We start from the raw sequence: 25336 nt of genomic DNA on the forward strand, positions 1-25336 counted from the left end.
AAGCCCTCCGGGCGCGGGCGGGGCCGGCGGGAAGGGAGGCGGCCCGGGGACCCCGCACGTCCGGCCGGACGTGTCCGCAGAGTGGGTGCCGGCGCGCCCCGCTTACAGTGCGGCCGAGCGCCGGGGTCCGGTCGGGCCAGGCGCGCCAGGATGCGCGAGGCCGGGGCGGGTGGGGGGCGGCCCCGCGGGACCCCACGGCCGGTCTGGGGTCTGGCACGGCGAGGCCGTTACCTTCCGTGACCCACGGCCCCGGCCCTGGGCGGGCGCGGGCCCGGCACGGCCTCGTCCACGTGGGCCGGCGCGCGCACGCCGGGCCGGCCCCCTCCTTGGCGGCGCTCCGCGCTCGCAGCACATGGTCGGCGGCGCGCCCCCGAGGCCGGCGGAGACCGGCTGCAGCCGGTATAGGATAAGCGATAGGCAGCGACGCGGGGCCGGGGCGCGGGCGGCGGCACGCACGGCTCGGCGCGGCGCGGCGCGGGCGGCGGGGAGGGGGGCGGGGGGCGCGGCGCGGGGGCCCGAGGCGCGGGAGCGGGCGGGGGGCCGGAGCCGGGCGCGGCGGGGCGGGCGCCCGGGGCTCGCCCGCCGGAGCCAACTTGCCCTAGGCTCGGGCCCACGCCCTAAGGGGTTAATCCTCTCTCGTGTTCCCGAGCGGCTTATAAGGAGGGGGCGGCCTGGCCTCCGCCTTATTGGGAGCCTTTTGGGGTTTATTCTCTTCCCTTCTAACTTGGTGAGTTGGTTTTATCATTTTACATGTTTAAAAGTTTGATGGTGGGGTGTGGGTGGGTTTTTTCTTAAGCTATGTTGGGAGCTTTGGGGGGCTGGTGGTGGGGGAGGCTGGAGGGAGGAAGAGGAAACCACTTAACTGCTTAACATTTTGGAGAGGTTATTCCCCCAAATCTTCTCTGACAGTTGGGAATGCCCGGGGCCCCCGGGATGGCGCGCTCTCACCATTGCGGGCAGCCGAGAGTTGCCTGTCGGTGGCCCGGGTACAGTCGGTGTCCGGAAAACACCTAAAGGCAGGTTTGGCCTTTGGGTGCCCCCCGGCCCAGGCGAGGGCCCCCAGGCTGTCGGGCGAGGGGGGCGCCGCGCTGAGCTCCCTGCACGGATTTTCCGCATGAAGTTGCCCGCGCGTCACAGGAGCGAAATGTCAGAGGTACCGTCCCCAGGCTCGCGCGCGCGCGCAGGGCGGCCCCGCAGACAGCGCCAGGGAAAGCGGGGTTCCCGGCCTCCCCCCGCCTGACACACGCACCCGGGGCGGCCGACGGGGAGGCAGGCATGTCCCCGCCGAGAGCAGCTCGTCCACCTTGACCGTCAGGGCTGTCGGCGGCTGACGGCTGGTCCCGCTCAACTTCCAAGGTTCCCAGGGCTGCCAACCACGGGAAAGCGCCCGGGTAGCTGAGCGGCGCTGTAGCCAGGGAGGATGGTTTTGCAGAGGAAATGGGTTATTTCCTTCTGCTTCTTTTTTTTTTTTCTTTTTTAAACCAGACCGCCACACTCTCCCACAGACAGATGATAGAAGTTTGTTAGGTGGCATGTAACATGTCACCAAACACGGGGGGCGTCAGTCTTAGAGAAAAGCTCCCCGGAGCCAACCGGGGAAGAGCAAGCAATGACACCTTGTCATCCTGGAAGCTGGTTTTGTTTGCAGTTATAGACACACCGTGTCAGCTCTTTCTCAAAGGAGACGGTTTCTACCCTGGGAATGGGATTTCTCGGTAATCTTACTATTTTGCAAATCATACTAAGTGGATTGGGTGGAGGGTCTTGTTTGCAAAAACAGCCCCAAGTGCTATGCAGAGATCTCTAAGTGATGCATCTCCCCATGTCCAAGCACCAGTCCCTGTCATGGGGGGGGGGGCGATCAATAATACGTCCTGCCTGCCTGGTGGATACAGAAATACCTCTTCTCATCATTAAGTGTCCAAGATAGTTCCAGTATGTAAATAAACAGTGCAGCCAAGTGGAAAAGCTCCTTCTCTATGAGAACCACCAACCCTGAGTTTTCCTTCTGTGGTTTCCCAAAAACGACTTTCCTCGGTGGAACTCCTGAGGACGACACTTAAATTAGGGGATAGGTTTCTACATCACGATCTTGTAAAAGGGGGTGAATCGGTGCTCTCCAGGGATTCAGAGCAGCTGAGGCTGCCGTCCAGGTTAGGTTTGGGGGTTTTGTTGTTTTTTTTTTAAATAGAGAATTGAAGTGAGCTTCACCTAAATACAGACTGGTTTTGACAACTAGGGCTGGAAACAACTTGTCAAAAGCTGTTCTCCAGGCGGCGCCTTTAAGAAGAATGGAGATTGGCAGTGGCTCGCTGAGGCTCTGCTCACACCAGCCACACCAGCAGCTGCTACGCTGCCCATCCAGAGGCTGCATTTTGAACTTTGCTCCGATCTGACCCTGGACTGGCACCCTGACGGTCTGTCATAGTCCAGTAGTTTGCATTCTTCATGCCTCCAGGGGACAGCTTTTCTCAAGAAATCAAATCGCAGTTGAGAGTCCCAGCTATAGCAGATTTCCAAGCCTTGGCAGAATTCTCGTTTATTTAAGATTAGACAACCAAATGCTCATAGGAAATTACTCCAAACCACCCAGTGCATTTTGTCCGTTCTGCTTCCTTTGGGAGAACATTTGGAGGAAGGCGACATGGCTGCCAGGAGCCCCTGTTCAGAATCGTAGCATTTTACCCTCCAGACCTCTGTGTCTCACCCCTGCTTTTAGAGGATGAAACTTAGGAACAAAGTCATTTCCCCATGAGCGTGAGGCCAGTTAATGGTAAACAGAAATTCAACAAATAATGCACAAGGGCCTCACAGAGACAGACCTGTGGACCTTGCGTCAAAGGACTCAAAAATGAACTGAGAAAGATGAAAGGGTAACTTGGAGCAAGTGGGGGTCAAAGGCTATCAGAGAAACGTAGATTTTTAGGGCAGGAAGAGACCTGAGATCACCTCCGTCTAGTTCAACTCCCTTGCTCACCTCTTGACAGTGAAAATCAAGCAGCAAGGTGATTCTCCCAAGGCCGTGGGGTCGCTCCTTGCTCGGTTCTATCCCCCACACAGTAAACGAATATCCCATCCCATCCCGTCAGAGAAATTCACATGCCCGTAAAACGAAAACATTATTTCCATGTTCTGGAATTCTTAGAGCCTTTGAAGCCACAGGCCTTTCTCTCTTTCGTTTGTAGAGGCCAACCCGTTTGTTAAGCCAGTCGTCCTGCTGAGGGGATGGTAGGAAGGAAAGAGTCCAGGGGAAAGACTGATTATGCAAGCAGGGACTTCCTCACTTGATGACTGGGCTTCAGGAGGCTAGAGCCGTGCATTGCTTCAGGAGTGCCCCAAGACGCATGCTTTGTTTAGTAAACTTTTACTGAGCACATACTGTGTGCCAGGCACACGGCCAGGCACTGGGTCTGGAAAGAGCTGCCGACTGCCCTGTGTGCAAGGCGTCCTCAACCGTATGTTACAGAAACCAGGTTATTCTATTATCATTCTGTACTGTGATCTTCAAAGCTCAATATACCAGGGCATAGGATGCTTTAGGATGATGAAGGCGTAAACTTGGGAGTATCAGTGGGTTCTGGGGTGTCATCTTTCTTTTATGATGATCCCAGGAAAACAATAAAAAAGCTGTCCTCCCCAAACCTAAGAATGCAGGTGAGAGTTATATTTGGATCTAGCTTCAGGGGAGTAGCCCAGATGTTAAGTTTAAAGAAACAAAGGAGTTGAACACCCAGAAGGAGCTCAGAGAGTGAACAGAAGGAAAGCAGTCAGACAGCTGCCACCTTCGAGCCGGCTGTCCTAGATCAGCTCCAGCCAGCGTCCGGCTCCGTTACACCCGCGTCTGTAAGAACCGTCTGGCACCTGCACTTTCCTCCCAGCTCCCAGGTCTCCTTGGGCCACTAGGTTTCACCTGAGCAATCAGGTGGTTGAGAACTCAGTGCTGAATAACAGAAGTGTCAGCTGCCAAAGCTGGGGGAGCTTTAAGGGTTCCCAAAGCCAGCCTCTTCATTTGACGAGTGAGGCACTCTGGCCCAGAGAGGTGCAGTGACTTTCTCCAGGTCACACAGTGACGCGGTGAAAGAGTCCTCACAACCTCTATAGGAAACGCCCCCTCCCTGGCCTTCAGAATGCTGTTCTGCATCCTGATACAGCGGGGCCCCGGGGAGACAGGAGATCAGATGCTGGACCATTTCGGTCCAGTCCCTTCCCCTCTCTGGGGGTCGGCTTCCCCATTTTGCAAAATGAGTGGGATTTTACAAAGAGGAGATGGACCCAGATGGGCTCCAAATCCCATTTTGGTTGTAACATTCTGTAATTCTAACTCCACCCACCCCGGGGCCTCCAGCCCCACCCATCTTGCACATTTAAACCACCGACGGCAACAGGCAAAGAAAGAGAGAGATGGGCACCCATCACCAGAACTGAAGCGCTGGCCTCGCCCAGAGCCTTCCCATAGTAGGTAACCTCGTCTTCCTACAAAAACTGCAGTCTAGTCTTGACCCTCTGAAATGCAACCCAACCAAAAGGTTCTGCGCCTTGGTCCTGCAGTGCTTTTAGGCTAGAGAGGGCTTCTGTCTGTCTCTCTGGGGCCTTTATCAATTTTACCCAATGTGTTTTTATTCAAGTTGGCCCCGAGCCCTCTCTTAAAATGCTAAGGTCTTATGGGCACCCTTCGTGCCGACCTGGCCTTGGACTTAGTCGCCACTGCTTGTCAGAAATGTTCTGAGCTCCGGGAGGACATGGCTGAATGGTTTTAAAATGTGATGGGATTTCAGTCTTAAGGTTCCTTATCATTATCATCAACAAACAATTTCATCCAGGGAGGCAGAGGCCATCTCTGTATTGTCACTGTCGCCCCTAGCATAGGCCCTGGCACCCAGCAGTTACTTTGTTGGAAAGAATTAATTAAAGCTGTGTGCAAGGTACCTGGGGGGGTGGGGGTGGGGAAGGGATGCAAAGAGAAATAGGCCCAGATTTGTTTTCCGTGAGCTTACAGTTTAACTGAGCAAATAAGATAAATGCGTACAAGTAGACAGCAGCCCATTATTAAAGGGTGCCTGTCCCGTGAAGAGAGCTCCTTAGGTCGAGTGGATCAGAGGAAGCCTTATGCAGCAGGAGGATGTGATGAAGCGGGCCCTTGCGTCGCCAGCGGTGGGGGGCCTCCAGCCTGGGGAAGGGGCGCGCCACAGGCAAGGTGGCTGGCGAGTCAAGCAACAGAACAGGAAGAACTAAGGCTGCTGAGATCCGTGGGGGGCAGGGGCTTCCAATTAGGAAGGACTTTGAAAGTCAAGCAGATCTCGTGGATTTTGTCCTTCAGAAAGAGGAAAGCCACTGAAAAAGTCCGAGCAGAAAAATGTCATGACGATGAGGCATTTCAGAAAGATTAATCGTACCAGACAGTTGAGAGACCAGTAAAGGAGTCTTGGGCTTCCAAGGCGAAGCTCAAAGGAGTGGCCCAGTAGGGGGGGCGAGATGGGAGGGGGACCTGAGCTGTGGACTCCCCCCCCGCACTGCCCCTCCTTCCCTCCTACCCCGCTCCCTAGGGCTGAACACGGTTCCAAAGCCAACACTGGCATGTACTTTTTTTTTTTTCCTTCTCAATCTTAAGCCCACTACCGTTGTCAGCTCCTCTGCCCCAGGTGCCTCATCTTGGGAGCAGACTTTGAAAGTCTTAACGGAGGAGGGGACTTGGGAAAACCTCAGCTGCTGGAGGGCTCGGGGTTCCCATGTTAAATCAGCTGCTTTCCGTGTTGGGAACATGAATGGCAAACTGGTCTGTAATTGTTACCCTACACCCAGAGCCACTTAAGTGCTCTTCCCACCTTTGCCCTCAGCTCTCAGGCATGCCACACTGACACACACCAAAATGCAGAGGCCTTTGCTGCAGGGAGCACAGCGTCTTAAAGCATCTTATGCCCTATTTATGCAACCAAATAGCCAACAGTAAGAGAGTAATAAGTGAGTATATAGTCCTTTCAGAGTACTAGGCTACCATGCTATCAATAGGCTGAACAATATGAAATTAGGTCAGATTTGCTGCTTTGTAAGGTGCTCAGAGCAAATTCCGAATACTGGATTCCCGTAGCAGAAACTGGGAAGTCTACTGTCTAGATGAGGTTTTGTCCTGTTATTTCTCAATTGCTCTCCATTTTCAATAAAACCTGCCTTCGTATGTGAACGTGACAACTCGCGGCTAGGCCATCCACGCATCCTGAAAATTCACCTGGCTACAACTGCATAGTTATAGAGAATTCTTAAACTCAAGGTGCGTTGCCATTAAGAGCGCAGAGACCACAGACTCATTTGTTATTTATAGGTATTAATTTTTAGTTGGGTTAAAAACACACATGACTGTTTCAAAGTGTATGTAATTGCAGAGGTTTTGAAAATGTCTGCGTTTTATGTGCTCGAGCCTGCCGCGGAAGACTTAAACGACCCTGCCTCCAGTATTAAATATAGTTTCCCCTTAGTGGTGATACGGCACAGGGATCTCATGTTCTGATGTTGGTTGCAACCTGAATGGAAAAGCATAGCAAGGTCAGGAGTAACTTGGTTTAAGTTCCCTGGCTGTCCAGACCCCACAAATTGGTAGTGCCTTATTTGGTCACTGTATCCTAGAGTACTGGTCCTGTGTGGAAAAATTCCATTTCTCATACACCACGTGGCGACCGACTTTGAGGAACTCATTCATGCTAAACCAACACCAAGAAGACAGAATCCCCAAATTTTAATTTGCAGTCACATTCCGTTCACATAGGTACAGCCATATGGGACCCCAGACCATAATCAGAATGTTGCTGAGTAGGAGGTAGGATGGTCTGAATGACCAGGGGCACCAAGCAGAGATGCAGGATTTCTCCAGCACTTAGCTGCCCCTGCAAGGTGGCCTCTGAGCCTCTCTTTGCCGAGGCTTCATTTCTGATCCACATTCCTTACAGTCAATTCAGTCTTCCTTTACCTAACTTGTCTTCAGGTTCAAGGTCTGCACTGATCCTTGGTCTGGTGGCCATTCTTTGTCCTCCAAAGTGCCTCTAAATATTCTGCCCAGGCTCTTTATGTTTTTTTTTGGTTAGTTTTTTCATTTAACTGCCATAGCTTGGAAGTCTGCCTTCCCAAAATCTTTCGCGGCTCCATATACAATACAAACATAGTTGGTTCATTAGATAGATAAGACGGATAGATGATAGATGACAGAGACAGATAACGATAGATATAAATGTGATAAGATGACAGATAAAAGATGACAGAGATGTATAGATAGATAGATACTATTATTCAAAGACTTCACACTAACTGCACATGATTTAAATATTCATCAACCTAAGAAATGTAGTGAGTAGTTCTTATCTGTCGAGCGTTAGAATCATCCACCCTCATGCCATTGCTGGTCTAATTTTTTTTTTTTAACTTTTTCTTTTAGATTAAGAATGACCCAGAAGAAATCACAGCTTTGTTCCAGAGCCAATGTTTATACTCAAGTGCCTGATGGAGGATGGGGCTGGGCGGTAGCTGTTTCTTTTTTCTTCGTTGAAGTCTTCACCTATGGCATCATCAAGTCATTTGGTGTCTTCTTCAATGACTTAATGGACAGTTTTGATGAATCCAATAGCAGGATCTCATGGATAATATCCATTTGTGTGTTTGTCTTAACATTTACAGGTTAGTACATCTTCCAGCTTAAGCGCTATATAAGCATATGCCTCTTTCAGCCTGCCTAATTATTTAAGAGGCACTGAAGGAAAAAGTCTACTTGCCAGACTTGACTGCCTTCATTTAATGCACACGTATTAAACGCCTACTGTATGCACTCTCTTAGGATACTGCAGATTATTTTGAGGACAATAGCAAACCCCGGTTCAATGGGAATGTGGTCATTTCCTAAAGAAGCATTAAAAGTTCTTGGCATCCTGGGTCCTGGTCTCGTAAAAACATGCTGAGGAAACAGGTTGGGAACATGAAAATGCGACTACATGAAGGAGAAAGATGGAAGGTGTAAAAGGGTGTATGGGAAAACTACCCATATTGCCCAGAGAGGATATTCTGAATTCCAAACACCTGTTTCCCTAAAGGACTTCACTGGCTAATCGGTCTGCCCAGCTCCCAGATCCAACAGCATCAGATGAATGGGACTGTAGTAAAATTCTTAACATACTGATTTTCACTTGGTCCCATTCAGACCTAATTCAGCACATCTCTGAGGTCTCATGACTGTTCATCCATCTGTCAGGGGCCGCGCCAGGGTCGTCTGAGAAAGCAAGGCCGTTGAACTTACCGCGGACAGTTAACGGGGCTGAACTTCAGCTTCCCTAACTTTACCCTAATATCCTGTCACGGAACCATTGCCTCTGAAGTTTTCTAAGCCTGTCGTTAAAGGCACTTAGTTTTCAGCCCTATACTGTCTCACAAAGGTAGCTCCACTGTTCTTCGCTACCGAGTAAAGTCAGAATCTCTCCCGTTAGCCCTGATACCCTCTCCTACACGGTTCACGGAAGTACTTCTAGTTCCGGTCTGAGTATTAAGATACTTAATTTCTTAATTGGCAGGATGTTTACTTTCTTGGAAAGATAACTTACATGAATTAGAACCAAAATTTTACATTTGGTAACCAAAATAAAACGAAAATCCCAAAGCTGAACTTTTAGCCGTTTTCTAACCAAAGATAATATAGTCAACAAGAAATTTCCAGCTAATACTATTATACCAGAAGATAATTGTTCTTCATGCTGTTATTCCAGTCATTAATGCCTTGAGTCTACACACTGCCTAAAAATGATCCTAGTGATTTCATTATTTGCTATATTAATATATTAGTTTACATTCAACTCACATAAGAGATAGGTATGCACCAACCCCAACAAAACTTACTCCTTTTTTAGCTCTTTCTATCCAGCATGTACGATGTTGTTCTTCCTCCCCCCAACTCTGGAGGGTTCCCTTATCTCATTGTACTCAAGGCGGTATCAGTGGGAGCCTAAGTAGCATCTGACTAGGAAGCTCATCTTCCAGATTTAAATGTCCCGGAGGATACAGAGCACAGAAGCTACGCCAACTGTAATTCATCAGCCACTCTGAACTGTCTATCCCATAGCTAGCCTCCTTTTGGTATGCATAACAGAATTCACCATACTTTCATATCATTTGCAAAAAAGTCAAATGGAACTGAGCTGGAATTTGACCCTAACCGGAGCCTTTTAAAAAAGAATCCAAAGCAGTGAGTATAGGAAAAAAAAAAAAAAAAAGGTGCCTCGTCCAATCACAGGAAAAGCCCATTTTTATGACAGAATAACAAATTTAATGCGTATCCAATCTTATAGGGGCTCCTGGTGAGTCAAAATCTTTCATCGGAGACAAAAGATATGTTTTATACTATGACTCTTGATTTCTCTTCAAGGAGCCCCCAAAATATATTGTCCATCTTGTGCAAATAGTAAAATAAGTCCTGAACTGACTTAAGGAACCACTGCACAAAATGTATACTGTATCTTACATCATCACCTCCATGTTAAAGGCTTAAAAGATGGAATCTTACCACAGACTCACGGACACAGAGAACAGATGTGCGGTTCCCGAGGGGGAGGGGGAGGGAGAGGGATGGGGTGGGTGGATGGGGCGAGCAGGTGCCAGTGAGTGTATACGGGATGGAGAAACACCAAGGCCCCACTGTGTAGCACAGGGAACTGCATTCTACATCCTGGGATAAACCATCCGGGAAAATAATAGTTTTAAAACACGAGTGTATATACATGTACGTATCACTGAACCACTCGGCCGTACACCTGAAACTAACACAACGTGGTAAACGAACTACACTTCACTAAACGTTAGAAAACGTAAAATTAAACAAGACGGAATCTTAGGGTATATGCAGAGCTGATTCACTCTGTTATACAGCAGAAACTAACGCGCCATTGTAAAGCAGTTAAACTCCCATAAAGATGCTAAACACATTTTTAAAAGAAGGAGTCCTAGGGAGGCTAAGGCTTTTTCGCCTCTGGGAGCTGAGACCCTGTTTTGCTCTTGCTGCAGCTCCTGTGTCCACCGTCCTGAGCATTGGGTTTGGACACCGTCTGGTGGTGATGGTCGGGGGTCTGCTGGTCAGCGTGGGCATGGTGATCGCCTCCTTCTCACAGAAGGTCTACCACATGTACATTGCCATCGGCATCATCTCTGGTAAGTGCTTCTCCTGGGCTCGCTCATTCTCCAGAGACTTAGCTTCTAGAACAATGCGGGGGCCGGGGGGGGGGGGGGCGGGTAGGGAATCAAATCCAAAGTGTGTTTCTTTCTCCCTTTCTCTCTTTTCTTTAAAATTAATAATGTCCCAGATCAGTGGTTTTGAACTGGTCTGTATGGGCTCCAGGGTGTTCCCCTGGGAACCTCTCCTCAATCAATGCCCAAGACTTTTTGCCTGATTTTTTTTTTTTTTTAATATTTACCAATGAGAAAGAGAACTTCTCTTTTGTGATAGTTTGCAGCCCAAAGACATCATTTTCACAAAGCAAGGTTTGCGTTTCTTTAGCTGAGATTTCCCAAGTCAGGCTGTGAGGACCCTGAGCTGTAGGGGAGGGTCTGTGCCGGACTCATTCTTCGGGGTCTGAGAAAAATTTTTCCCTTTCAAAACACTTTAAATCTTTTCATATGTTTCTACACATACCAAAACTCATTTATTTCCAAATAGAAGTCTTAAATAAAAACTATATTCGATAAGAGTTCTGTCCACTGTGGATTATATAAATTGGGGGGAAAAACATTGCAGAAAAGTACGGAAAAAAACCAGAGAACAGGTTTGTTTTTTTAACTCCTAGCTTTCCAAAACAGCTCTTGCAGTTTCTCCAGACCTGTGACGAAACCTGTTTTGTTTTTTTTTTTTGCTACAGCACTATTTTCCAGAATGAATTTCTGGGCTCCCAGAACTTATCATTTTAAATATGAACACAAAAACCCCAGATCTTTGAATGCATTCTTCTGGCATCAATGAGGATGTGCTCCTTTCTATCGTTTTTGACTTTCCATCACAGGTCTGGGATACTGCTTTAGCTTTCTCCCAACTGTCACCATTCTGTCACAGTACTTTGACAGAAGACGCTCTGTGGTCACGGCTGTTGCTTCTACAGGAGAATGTTTCGCTATGTTTGCTTTTGCACCAGGTAAGTGGACGACTACAGTCTACGTGTTCACGTGAACTAGCTCTTCTTGCTACACTGACTCTTGCCAACCGTCAGTTAATAGACTGACAGCTTCGACTGCGTGCAGAAGGAAAGGTTAATTGTCTTCTCTTCTCCAGCACAGTTTCAGGATCTGTCTTCCCTAACCCCGATTTTAGGAATTCAAACATTTTCATACTGGTCCAAGTTTACATAAATAGGAATATACAATGGCACATATTCAGTGGTAAGGCTTGAAACAGCCATTCCAAAATAGATGATTTGATGATTTCAGATTGTTCCTATTATTCTATTTCTCTCCTTGGTCAAAAGAGCCATATTCAATGCGGATTTAAACTGTGCTAGTAAAGTCCCTTTCGTGAATGGTGTGTGGATAATCTCACAGGGAGGTTTTTTTTTTTTTTTTGCGGTATGCAGGCCTCTCACTGTTGTGGCCTCTCCCGTTGCGGAGCACAGGCTCAGCGGCCATGGCTCACGGGCCCAGCCGCCCCGTGGCACGTGGGATCTTCTTGGACCGGGGCACGAACCCGCGTCCCCTGCATCGGCAGGTGGACCCCCAACCACTGCGCCACCAGGGAAGCCCTCACAGGGAGATTTTTATCCCTGGTTTATTTCCCTGTCTTAACGAGACCCTGTGAATTTCACTAGCCAGTGGCAGACAAATCACCTTAGAGACTTGGATTAACCTCTCCCTCTGCCATTTCTTGGTCAATGTGTCCGTGGATCGCGGCGGATTTGTCCAAAGGAGATACACGTAGTAGTATCTAGGGGTGACGTGTCATGTCTGAAGCTTTTCAGATAGCTCAGAAAAATTAATGTATGCTTGCCTATAAATAGGCAGACAGAGAAGGATGTTAACTGTTGAAATTCGCTGAAGTGCGGGCAGGCAGATAGGTATCATTCTTCGCACTTTTCTGTCCGTTTGGAATTTTTCAGAACAAAACACTGAGGGGAGAATCAGTGGCCTGTGAACGCCCTGAAGGTAGAAACTGCATCTTGGTTGGCTTTGTTCCCTAGCACATCCCTGGCACCTGGTAGGCAGGCACTCAAGGAATGTGAGTTGGAGCAAAGAAGAGCAGACCGATCATTGCCAGAGGAGGGTAAAGCACTTTGAAATACCCAAGCCTGAAAGATTTTGCAGTTCTGAGTTTCCCATATTAACAGGGGGAGAAGAGGTGTGAGCAAAGCATGCTACGACAGTAAATGGAGACCCCGTGCCCCGGAATTCGGGGCTGTCTTGCTAAGCTGATCTTCTTTCTCAGGAACCAACTTACCATGTCTCTTATACCTGACTGTCAGCTCTCAGAGAATGAGAACCTAGTGAAATGAAATTCTAATGAACATCATTTCACCTTTGTGGGATGATGATGAAAATTCCTGAAGGTCTCGTGGGGCCCGCATTATCCTCTTCTCACTATGGGTCCTGAAGCCCCCTTTGGCCTGACACCGCCCAACACCCAGAGGACCCCAGCCAGGGCCCAGTCCCCCCTCCAGGCTGCCTCTGGGCCGGCAGGAAGGTAGAACGTTCCACAAAGCAAGCGGAGAACTGCAGCAATACTGCACAGGACCGTACTGTATCCACACAGTAAGTGTCCTTGTGACACAGTAAGTGTCACAGTAAGTGTCCAGGATAAGCCTCTGAGCTTTTAGATTCTTCGTTTATCCTCTCCTTCATCTGTTACTACTGAGGGTTGAAGGAGTGGATGGAGAACCATCTAGCTCAGAGGGTGGAAATTCTGTCTTGAAGAGGCCAGAGGGGAAATATTTCAGGCGTCACCGGCAAGTCCTTGTGGGATCCACTCCTCTCTGTGGTGACAGCACAGAAGCAGCCATAGACGACATTAAAGAATGATCTCGGCTGTGTTCTAGTCAAGGTTTATCATCCAGTAACAGGCTGGATTTGGCCCGCAGACGGCTGTCTGCCGAACCTTGATGTGGGTCACGGACTTGGTTCATCTCGAGTCTCTGCCTGGCGGAAGGCACCCACCAGAGCTCTCTCAGAGGCCTGGGCTGAAAATGTGTATCTCTGCTCATCCTTACGCACCTTCCTCCTTCTCGAGTCCTAAAAGCCCCCAAAGCCTAGAAGAAAGGGTAGTGCGTGTCGACTGCATTCCCACGGCTAAGTAACTTTTGTTTACCCGTTTCCCGGCCTGCGTTTCTTCTCGCTTCCCCCCACCCCCGCCCCCGGTCTTGAGTCCGTTTCTGACCTTGGCTTTTCTTTCTCCTTTGCTCCTGCCCACCCAAGCCATCACGGCCCTGAAGGAGACCATCGGCTGGAGGTACAGCCTCCTCTTCGTGGGTCTCCTGCAGCTCAACCTCGTGGTCTGCGGGGCGCTGCTCAGACCTATCATCATCAAAGGACCCGGGACCCCCAAAACCACCGCCCACGAAAATCGGAAAGAAGTGCAATACATGCTTGAGAACGAGAAAACCCGCACCTCGATAGATTCCATTGACTCAGGAGTAGAACTAACTACCTCACCTAAAAACGTGCCTGGTCACACGACCGTAGAGCTCGAGCCCAAGGCCGACCTGCAGCAGATCCTGGGCCAGCCCGGCTCCAAGCCCGGCTGCCAGAAGGCCCCGCTGCTGGACTTCTCCGTTTTGAAAGAGAAAAGTTTTATCTGCTACGCGTTTTTTGGTCTCTTCGTCACCCTGGGGTTCTTCGCCCCGTCCTTGTACATCATTCCCTTGGGCCTCAGTCTGGGCCTGGACCGGGACCGCGCTGCTTTCTTATTATCAGCGATGGCGATCGCAGAAGTGTTCGGGAGGATCGGGGCTGGTCTGGTCCTGAACAGAGAGCCCATCCGCAAGATCTACATCGAGCTCATCTGTGTCGTCTTACTGACCGTGTCCCTGTTTGCCTTTACTTTTGCCACTGAATTCTGGGGTCTCATGTCCTGTAGTGTATTTTCCGGGATTATGGTTGGGACGGTGGCGGGGACCCACATCCCGCTGCTCGCTGAGGACGACGTCGTGGGAATCGAGAAGATGTCTTCAGCGGCTGGCGTCTATGTCTTCTTCCAGAGCATCGCGGGACTGGCTGGACCGCCACTTGCAGGTAAGTTAAATACACAAAGTAAAACCCTTGTCTGCTATCCTTTTACAATATTTTACTTTTCCACGACGGTCTATCCCAGGATATTGAATACAGTTCCCTGTGCTCTACAGTAGCAGCTTGTTGTTATTCACCCTGTATCTAACAGTTTGCACCTGCTAACCCCAAACTCCCACTCCATCCCTCCCTCATCCCCCTCCCCCTTGGCAACCACAAGTCTGAGTCTGTTTCGTAGATGAGTTCATCTGTGTCACAGTTTAGATTCCACCTGTAGTGTACTGTCCTTTTACTAATAGTGCCAGCTTCCTATTCAAGGCGAATGGAAAATAAAACTATTGATTTTTATACTTGCAGAGAATTTTAGAGGTGTCGGGATAGAGGTTACCCGAGCCACCTCTCTTGACTTAAATATGAGGAAAGTGAAAGCCAGAGAATGTCAGCGTACCGCCCAATGGTAAATCAGTGACCAAGTCAGGATTAGAACCTGGGTCTGCAGCCCAAGCTGCCCGGGCTTTTTCTACCTTTTTCTACCTTGAAAAATGCTCGCAGCGGGGGCGGGGAACGCTTGGATTTCTGACCTCATTACCCTCTGACTTTTGGGATAACAGAACTAAGGGTCTTCTGTAAGCCAGCTTCCCTTCTAGGGAGGGGTTTTAGGGAACTGAACCTAGAACAGCACTCTGCAGAGCGCTTCACTAATCACTACAGAATATTTCCCTGTAGGAAGGACATGGCTTTGTTTTACATGTTAGCCCTGAAATAAGTCCTTGAGGTTATTGTGATTAGAAATCTTACCCCATGTGAAAAGATACCTGAAGTGAACTCGAGTGAAAATAAAAGAGCTCTTTCCTCTTAGGAGAGGATGTCAGCTTTCCAAAGGAGTGGGCATCTCACCGTTCCCAAGTTTTAGATCAGCCCACAAAGAACATCTGAGTGACAGAATTTTCTCAGGTGCTAAGTAGGTTGTACGTTTGTCTACATCTTCTCTCCCGTCTAGAAAAGACTCCTACCTTCCACATGCTTTTTTCTTAAAAACAAAACAAAAAAAAAACAGACAAAACAAGGAAGGCAAAGAGCCTGAGAAGTGGCTGAGTTTGGGGGAGCCTGGCGGGGGGGTCTTTGTGGCTAATGTGCTGACGCTCCCGCAGGGCTTCTGGTGGACCAGAGCAAGATCTACAGCAGAGCCTTCTACTCCTGCGCGGCTGGGATGCTTGTGGCCGCTGTGTGCCTCGCCCTCGTGAGACCCTGTAAAAGGGGGCTGTGCCGCCGTCCCCGAGCCGGGGAAGGGAAGGCCGAGAGTCACCGTGGGAAAGCTTTACAAGACATCCCAGAAGACTTTCTTGAAATGGACCTGGGGAAGACTGAGCACAGAGCTCCTATGAAAACGGAGCCCGTGTGATACGCCTGTCATTCACACCAGCCTCCCTGGGGGCTGGAGAGGGTGGGGGACAGGGGACCCAGGGCAGCAGAGATGTGGACCACCCACCCGCTTTCCAGACTACACTCTAAAGGGAATGTATGCGTGAACACCACTACCAACATCCTTCTTTTTTTTCTTGTAAGTTTTCCTTTTCGCTTGTTTTTTAAGCCAAAACAAAAACCACCGAACACCCTTTCTGTACATCAACCTGGCTGTATTCAGTAGCAATACGAAGATGCACAGGACTCTCGGGGTCGCATTCCGGTTTTAAGAGTGACATGAATTGGCAAAGTGGTTTTAAGAGCTCTCACATGTGATAAACTACTATCTTGGAAAAGGACATCTGGCCGAGGCCACTGCAATGAAATTGGCCATTACAAAAAAAAAAAAAAAAAAAGCTTACATCATTTAAAACATTTCTAATTTTCAGAAATATGAACAAATTGTTTAAAACCCTTTGAAAAATACTGAGGTTTCCATTAACAAATTAGGGCCTCTGAATTTTCCACATAGTTCATGGAAATGAAGTACAGTTTGAGACCAAACATTTGGCTAGTAAACGGAAATTTTAAAAATATATGTAACTTGAACTTCATAAATGTGAAGATGACCACTTTTTTATGGCCAGTCACTACCAGAAGCATTTCGATACAGAACACACAGCACAGCATTCAAAAATGTGTTTCCTATTGCTTTTAATTATTCAGAAATATGTGATTGTAGTGTCTTTAATTTAAACCGCTATTTATTATTAAGTTATTCTAGAATGAATAAAGTAATCAAAAGAAAGAAAATCTGAGACATAAGCAGAATTTCTACCCCCTTTCTGCAATCCTTTACATGCCTCAAAGAATACTTCTTAACTTGTAAAGTGACTCTCGTAAAAGGCCAAGTTTAAGGATTCTTCAGTTTGATTAACGACAACGTGCGTCATTTCAAGGGGGGGGGGATGATGATGAGTAGCAAATCGCCTTAGCTTTTTTAAATGATTTGTTTTATCACCTAAGAATACTTGAGGATCTTCTTTGATCAGAATTATATTTCATTGAATTGTTGAAGCATTTCTGATTTTTTTTTTAATCTCACCGTTGAGGCATTTCTGTATTTCACGTGGGATAGCAGAGACATTTATTTTAACATCATGAGTTATATCATATACCCTGATTGCTCTACGTTACCAGAGTTATCGGGTTAACTGGTCACTGGGTTTTTTTTGGAGTTACATTACATGTATAGTATTTCTCATGTGCACATTTTTCTGTAAAAGGGCAAGTATGAGGGTAACAGGTTGGCTGCGTACTCATAATGTCCTGAATCTCACTCTACAGGTGATGGTCAGTACCGCTGCTCCATCTTTATTCATTTACTGTTAATTTATGACAACTCAGGGGGAAAAAAAATATAACAAGCCTAGTTTGGTTACAGGTACACACAAGCTTGAATATTTCTCTGCACTGAAATGAAAGTGGCATAGTTCATCACCACCTGCTACGTTTCTGTACAGTGTTTGATCAGCCATAGAAATAGGACAATCTGTAAAACTTTGGGGAGGGGCTGGGGAGGAAATGACAACGTGTCTGTCAAAAACAGACACACCTAGAACAAGCTGGATGTAGCAAATCTCTGTCACTACCAGAGAAGGACGTGGAGCTTGTGGCACTTCTGCAGACTTCATGACTTCAGCACTTTACAGCCTTTTTTACTATGAATGTTCAATACAACTTAATATTTATATCTGGTTTCAGAGCGATCTGCTTAAGACGTCCATTCTGTTAATTGCATGGAAAATAAAATGTATGCCAGTTTCAGTATGTCAGTAATCAAGGTTTTAAATATTTGGCAGAAAATGAAAACAGGATTGCTGATTTGTTCTGTATTCTGTGACATTCTGGTACTTCTAGATTTGCAATAAATGTATGGCTTTTTTATTTAAAGAAAGTGATTCGGTTTTTTATTGACTCCTTGGCGTTCATTGTTGGATCCAGTTAAAGTTATAAAAACTCAAGGAAGATTCATGTCAAATAACGTTTTTAAAAGCTTTTGTGCAAAATCTTTTAACTGCACTAGAGACACATAAACGTTTCCAAGACGTGTTAGTTGAACATCATTATTTCATAAATGAAAAATAAATGAATGGGGACTTCCCTGGTGGTCCAATGGTTAAGACTCCACACTCCCAATGCAGTGGGGCACGGGTTCGATCTCTGTTTGGGGAACTAAGATCCCACATGCCACACAGCATGGCAAAAAATTAAAAAATAAATAAATGAATGAAATGATATCCTGGTGGCCACAGAGAGATAGCTCAGCCTATCAAAAGTAATAAGTGAAAATAGTTAAGACTAACCATACGTAGTTACAGAACAGGCCTAAGAACTGCTCTAACCTGTAAGTAAACAGCACGGACTTTCCATGCCAGCGGTCTGCAAAATCTTTTTCTGTAAAGGTCCAGATAGTAACTATTTAAGCCTTTGCAGGCCACACAGGCTTGGTCACAACTATTCAGCTCTGCCTCTGTAGGGTGCAAACAGCCATAGACAAAATGTAAATGAATGAGCATGGCCATCTCAATAAAAGTTTATTTTTGGATACTGAAATTTGAATTCCATAAAATTTTCACACACTATGAAATACTGTTGATTTTTTTCAGCCACACAAAAACGTAAAAATCATTATTAGTTTGCAGGCAGTCAAGAAAAGTCGGCAGTGAACTGGATTTGGCCTGTGGGCCCCACTGATCAGACAGGTACCACCAGTAGCAAAACTGTAAACTAGCTGTCCTGACTGATGGGAAAGGATCATCGTGGCCAGAGTGACCCTTAGATCACAGGTGCCAAAGATAGGAAAGATCAAACAGCTGCTAGCACATTATCAGGTTTCATTGCCTGTGATTAAAGAGATTTGGCTTCCACGTTACTGACGAAATAATTTCACTACAAATGTAGACCACTTCCCTTCCCAAAATAAAATCATTCCAGTTGTAAAAATGAGATAAGATCATGTGTTCTTTTAAGACAAATGCATCCTTAACAGATACAATGTTTCCAAGCTTTTGAACCAGGTTATCAATTTTCGACTCCAATAACGTGTAGGGTAGCTTTTGTACATTTATTTGCCTTTCCTTTCACTCAATACCTGGTGATAAAATATAGATTCTAACTCAGAGTTCCGTGGCCGAGTCATCCATTCACGTCACTTGAGGTATTTATTACATTTAGATTTCTTTACTTCTCAAATATTATAAATCAGAAATGATCATGAATCCCTTCTTTTTTTTTTCTCTCTTCTTGGCCGCAACGCACTGCACAGCTTGCGGGATCCAGTTCCCCGACCAGGATTGAGCCCACCCCACGGCAGTCATAGCACCGCATCCTAACCACTAGGCCACCAAAGAAGTCCCATGAATCCTTATTTTTAAAAGCTCCCAGATATGGGGTTCACTAATACGCCTAGAATTTAGAAGCCACTGCCCTTAAAATTTTAAATGGTTATAAGCATTCATTAAAACGACCAATTTAAAGACAATCCAGACATGGTACACGCTAAAAGATCACTCCTATAAGTATACATCGCACTGCAAAACGAGAAGCTGTCCTGGGTTTCAGGTTTATGGTTAATACAGGGGAGGCCTACAGTCTCCAACAGGTGGGCCAGACTCTGTTGCATAAGTAAGGAAACTAGCTCCCCCTGGTGTTCAGTGTCTGTCATGACCGCCTGAGGGTGCTGAACAAGAAAAGTGCCAAGGTCAGGAACTTGCAAAATTTCGTTTTTCACGTACGAAAAACTCTCACGGCCAAATCACAATGACCACAGTGACTATAGATCTCCTAGTGGGGAAATGGGACAGCAAAACTGATACCCCAGAACACTTTATCTATAAAGGCTTTTAAAATATAGCTCACCCAAGGTTATGGGAAAAAAATACAAACTGTTGTGGCCATGAATTTATATTATGTATCTACCTTTCCGGCAACTCAAGAAGAGAACAAGCACACTAACCATCCTAGCAACTTACTCCCCTAGAATTCGACCCAAACTCTACCTTCTCTACACTGGGGACTCTCTTGCTAAGTCCCCACTTCACTGCGGGTCTCCCGACTGTGTGAGGGCAGCAGGGCCACGCTAACCTGTCCTCAGCAGAAGCCTGATCCTCTCCCCACATCCTACTGGCTCTGCTTGCTAAATATATCCAGAACCTGACTGCCTTTGCCAACTCCGCCAGCAGCCCTGATCCGAGTCAATGTCATCTTCGCTCCATCACTGCAATCGTCTTACAGCAAGTTTGCCCACTTCTGCTCTCGCCACACATGTACCCCAGCCCACCCTGGCCTTCGTTTTCCAGACAGAAGCCTTGTAACAATCCTTTTAAAGCATGAGTTGTACACGACCACATGCCCAAGTCTAGTACTTTCTGCCCGGCTCTTACTGCACCGGCTTTATTATTGTTCCTTGGAATCACACGCCTCAGGCCTTGGCATCTGTGGTTCCCTTTGCCTGGTCCCGCTTCCCTGAGATGTGCACATGACATGAGCCTTCAATTTGGTCCCCCCCGCAAAAGTCACCCCCCTGAGGAGGCATGCGTGAATATCCTATCCAAAACAGCACTTGTTTCTACTCCTTTACTCTGAGGTTATACAAGTATTGTTTACTCACTTATTATCATTAAGGCATAGCAGTTTTTGTTCACTGCTATATCCCCAAAGCTTTGAGCAGGGCCTGGCACATTGTAGGTGACGCTCCAAAACAAATGGATGAGTTAGTGAGTGCCTCATTTTTCACTGACATTTTCCAGAGGAAAAAAAATGGTACCTATTTACGATTACACTCAAGAGTCTGGTGCTTCTACAAATCAGCTCGACAGCCTGAAAGCACGGTGCTCAAAAGCTGCTGGTCCCAGGCTCGTCCTGCATTCCGTACCCCTCCCTCTCCCCTGCTTGAGTGAGTCAGAGCCCCTTAATCAGCTGCTCCTTTAACCCCGTCCTGTCTGAGCGAAGAACAGATGCCCTCAGGCGACCTACAGGCACAGGAGAGGCCAAATCCAAAGCTGAACCCTAGGAGCTGTGCAAACAAAGAAGAGAAAGGGAAATCTCTCCCAGCAGCCTCGGGAGCAGTGGATTAAATCTCCACAATCAACCTGATGTGCCCTGCATCTGGGGAATACCTGAATAGACAACAAATCATCCCAACATTGAGGCGGTGGACTTTGGGAGCAACAGTAGACTTGGGGTTTGCTTTCTGCATATAATTTGTTTCTGGATTTATGTTTATCTTAGTTTAGTATTTAGAGTTTATTATCATTGGTAGATTTATTGATTTGGTTACGCTCTTTCTTTTTTTTAATATTTATATATATTTTTTATTTTTCTCTTTTTGTGAGTGTGTATATGTACGCTTCTTTGTGTGATTTTGTCTGTATAGCTTTGCTTTTACCATTTGTCCTAGGGTTCTGTCTGTCCATTTTTTGTTTGTTTTTTTTTTAGTATAGTTTTTAGTGCTTGTTATCATTGGTGGATTTGTTTTTCAGTTTGGTTGCTCTCTTCTTTCTTTTATTACTTTTTAATTTAATAACTTTATTTTATTTTATTTATTTTTTTCTTTCTTTCTTTCTCCCTTTTCTTCTGAGCCATGTGGCTGACAGGGTCTTAGTGCTCCGGCCCGGTGGCAGCCTGTGCCTCTGAGGCAGGAAAGCAGAGTTCAGGACATTGGTCCACCAGAGACGTCCTGGTGCCATGTAATATCAAACAGCGAAAGCTCTCCCAGAGATCTCCATCTCAACGCTAAGACCCAGCTCCACTCAACGACCAGCAAGCTACAGGGCTGGACGCCCCATGCCAAACAACTAGCAAGATAGGAACACAACCCCACCCATCAGCAGAGAGGCTGCCTAAAATCATAATAAGGTCACAGACACCCCAAAACACACCACCAGATGTGGTCCTGCCCACCAGAAAGACAAGATCCAGCCTCATCCACCAGAACACAGGCACCAGTCCCCTCCACCAGGAAGCCTACACAACCCACTGAACCAACCTTACCCACTGGGGACAGACACCAAAAACAACAGAAACTACGAACCTGCAGCTTGCAAAAAGGAGACCCCAAACACAGTAAGTTAAGAAAAATGAGAAGACAGAAAAACACATAGCAGATGAAGAAGCAAGGTAAAAACCCACCAGACCAAACAAATGAAGAGGAAATAGGCAGTCTACCTGAAAAAGAATTCAGAGTAGTGACAGTAAAGATGATCCAAAATCTTGGAAATAGAATGAAGAAAATACAAGAAATGTTTGACAAGGACCTAGAAGAACTAAGGAGCAAACAAACAATGATGAACAACACAATAAGTGAAATTAAAATTCTCTACAAGGAATCAATAGCAGAATAACTGAGGCAGAAGAACAGATAAGTGACGTGGAAGATAAAATAGTGGAAATAACTACTGCAGAGCAGAATAAAGAAAAAAGAATTGAGGACAATCTGAGACACCTCTGGGACAACATTAAACGCACCAACATTCGCATTATAGGGGTCCCAGAAGGAGAAGAGAGAGAGAAAGGACCCAAGAAAATATGTGAAGAGATTATAGTTGAAAACTTCCCTAACATGGGAAAGGAAATAGCCACCCAAGTCCAGGAAGAGCAGGGAGTCCCATACAGGATAAACCCAAGGAGAAACACGCCGAGACACATAGTAATCAAATTGGCAAAAATTAAAGACAAAGAAAGATTATTGAAAGCAGCAAGGGAAAAACAACAAATAACATAAAAGGGAACTCCCATGAGGTTAACAGCTGATTTCTCAGCAGAAACTCTACAAGCCAGAAGGGAGTGGCATGATATACTTAAAATGATGAAAGGGAAGAACCTACAACCAAGATTACTCTACCGGGCAAGGATCTCATTCAGATTCGATGGAGAAATCAAAAGCTTTACAGACAAAAGCTAAGAGAATTCAGCACCACCAAACCAGCTCTACAAGAAATGCGAAAGGAACTTCTCTAAGTGGGAAATACAAGAGAAGAAAAGTACCTACAAAAACAAACCCAAAATAATTAAGAAAATTGATATACATATAAATAATTACCTTAAACGTGAATGGATTAAATGTTCCAACCAAAAGACACAGGCTCGCTGAATGGATACAAAAACAAGACCCATATATATGCTGTCTACAAGAGACCCACTTCAGACCTAGGGACACAAACAGACTGAAAGTGAGGGGATGGAAAAAGATATTCCATGCAAATGGAAATCAAAAGAAAGCTGGAGTAGCAATACTCGTATCAGATAAAATAGATTTTAAAATAAAGAATGTTACAAGAGACAAGGAAGGACACTACATAATGATCAAGGGATCAATTCAAGAAGAAGATATAACAATTATAAATATATATGCACCCAACATAGGAGCACCTCAATAGATAAGGCAACTGCTAACAGCTCTAAAAGAGGAAATCAACAGTTACACAATAGTAGTGGGGGGCTTTAACACGTCACTTACACCAATGGACAGATCATCCAAACAGAAAATTAATAAGGAAAGACAAGCTTTAAATGGTACAATAGACCAGATAGATTTAATTGATATTTATAGGACATTCCATCCAAAAACAACAGACTACATTTTCTTCTCAAGTGTGCACAGAACATTCTCCAGGATAGATCACATCTTGGGTCACAAATCAAGCCTCAGTAAATGTAAGAAAATTGAAATCATATCAAGCATCTTTTCTGACCACAACACTATGAGATTAGAAATGAATTATAGGGGAAAAAACATAAAAAAACACAAACACATGGAGGCTAAACAATACGTTACTGAATAACCAAGAGATCACTAAAGAAATCAAAGAGGAAATCAAACAATACCTACAGACAAATGACAATGAAAACACGACAATCCAAAACCTGTGGGATGCAGCAAAAGCAGTTCTAAGAGGGAAGTTTATAGCTATACAAGCCTACCTCAAGAAACAAGAAAAATCTCAAATAAACAATCTAACCTTACACCTAAAGGAACTAGAGAAAGAAGAACAAACAAAACCCAAAGTTAGCAGAAGGAAAGAAATCATAAGATCAGAACAGAAATAAATGAAATAGAAACAAAGAAAACAATAGCAAAGATCAATAAAACTAAAAGCTGGTTCTTTGAGAAGATAAACAAAATTGATAAACCATTAGCTAAATTCATCAAGAAAAAGAAAGAGAGGACTCAACTCAGTAAAATTAGAAATGAAAAAGAAGTTACAACAGACACCGCAGAAATACAAAGCATCCTAAGAGAATACTACAAGCGACTCTATGCCTATAAAATGGACAACCTGGAAGAAATGGACAAGTTCTTAGAAAGGTATAACCTTCCAAGACTGAACCAGGAAGAAACAGAAAATATGAACAGACCAATCACAAGTAATGAAATTGAAACTGTGATTAAATATCTTCCAACAAACAAAAGTCCAGGCCCAGATGGCTTCACAGGTGAATTCTATCAAACATTTAGAGAAGAGCTAACACCCAACCTCCTCAAACTCTTCCAAAAAATTGCAGAGGAAGGAAAACTCCCAAACTCATTCTATGAGGCCACCATCACCCTGATACCAAAACCAGACAAAGATACTACAAAAAAAGAAAATTACAGACCAATATCACTGGTGAACATAGATGCAAAAATCCTCAACAAAACACTACCAAACAGAATCCAACAACACATTAAAAGGATCATACACCATGATCAAGTGGGATTTATCCCAGAGATGCAAGGATTCTTCAATATAGGCAAATCAATCAATGTGATACATCATATTAACAAATTGAAGAATAAAAACCATATGATCATCTCAAGAGATGCAGAAAAAGCTTCTGGGGCTTCCCTGGTGGCGCAGTCGTTGAGAGTCCGCCTGCCGATGCAGGGGACATGGGTTCGTGCCCCGGTCCAGGAAGATCCCACATGCCACGGAGCAGCTGGGCCCGTGAGTCATGGCCGCTGAGCCTGCATGTCCAGAGCCTGTGAGAGGCCACAACAGTGAGAGGCCTGCGTACCGCAAAAAAAAAAAAAAAAAGCTTCTGACAAAATTCAACACCCATTTATGATAAAAACTCTCCAGAAAGTGTGCATAGAGGGAACCTACTTCAACATGATAAAGGCCATATACGACAAACCCAGAGCAAACATCATTCTCAATGGTGAAAAACTGAAAGCATTTCCTCTAAGATCAGAAACAAGACAAGGATGTCCACTCTCACCACTATTATTCAACATAGTTTTGGAAGTCCTAGCCACGGCAATCAGAGAAAAAAAAGAAATAAAAGGAATCCAAATTGGAAAAGAAGAAGTAAAACTGTCACTGTTTGCAGATGACATGATACTATACATAGAGAATCCTGAAGATGCCACCAGAAAACTACTAGAGCTAATCAATGAATTTGCTAAAGTTGCAGGATACAAAATTAATGCACAGAAATCTCTTGCATTCCTATACACTAATGATGAAAAATCTGAAAGAAAAATTAAGGAAACACTCCCACTTACCATTGCAACAAAAAGAATAAAATACCTAGGAATAAACCTACCTAGGGAGACAAAACACCTGTATGCAGAAAACTATAAGACACTGATGAAGGAAAGTAAAGATGATACAAACAGATGGAGAGATATATCATGTTCTTGGATTGGAAGAATCAATACTGTGAAAATGAC

The 25336-nt window shown here is 45.7% G+C and overlaps 1 protein-coding gene across 8 annotated transcripts; it reads left to right on the plus strand.

Annotated features, from left to right (window-relative positions):
- The first annotated feature begins 331 nt into the window (after positions 1-331).
- On the plus strand, positions 332-17578 carry SLC16A6 (solute carrier family 16 member 6). Of its 8 annotated transcripts, none has more exons than XM_060133847.1 (6): positions 332-399; positions 7421-7659; positions 10027-10170; positions 11016-11144; positions 13408-14223; positions 15369-17578. In XM_060133847.1, exons 1-6 carry the CDS (start codon positions 353-355, stop codon positions 15617-15619), a joined length of 1626 nt encoding a protein of 541 aa, XP_059989830.1. In that variant the 5' UTR covers positions 332-352; the 3' UTR covers positions 15620-17578. The 8 variants fall into 8 exon arrangements, with proteins under 8 accessions (XP_059989830.1, XP_059989826.1, XP_059989824.1 ...); XM_060133843.1 differs by lacking the exon at positions 332-399 and adding an exon at positions 583-727; XM_060133841.1 differs by lacking the exon at positions 332-399 and adding an exon at positions 888-1153.
- Positions 17579-25336: the final 7758 nt, after the last annotated feature.

The sequence above is a fragment of the Lagenorhynchus albirostris genome, chromosome 20, assembly GCF_949774975.1.
Source record: "Lagenorhynchus albirostris chromosome 20, mLagAlb1.1, whole genome shotgun sequence".
Lineage (NCBI taxonomy): Eukaryota > Metazoa > Chordata > Mammalia > Artiodactyla > Delphinidae > Lagenorhynchus > Lagenorhynchus albirostris.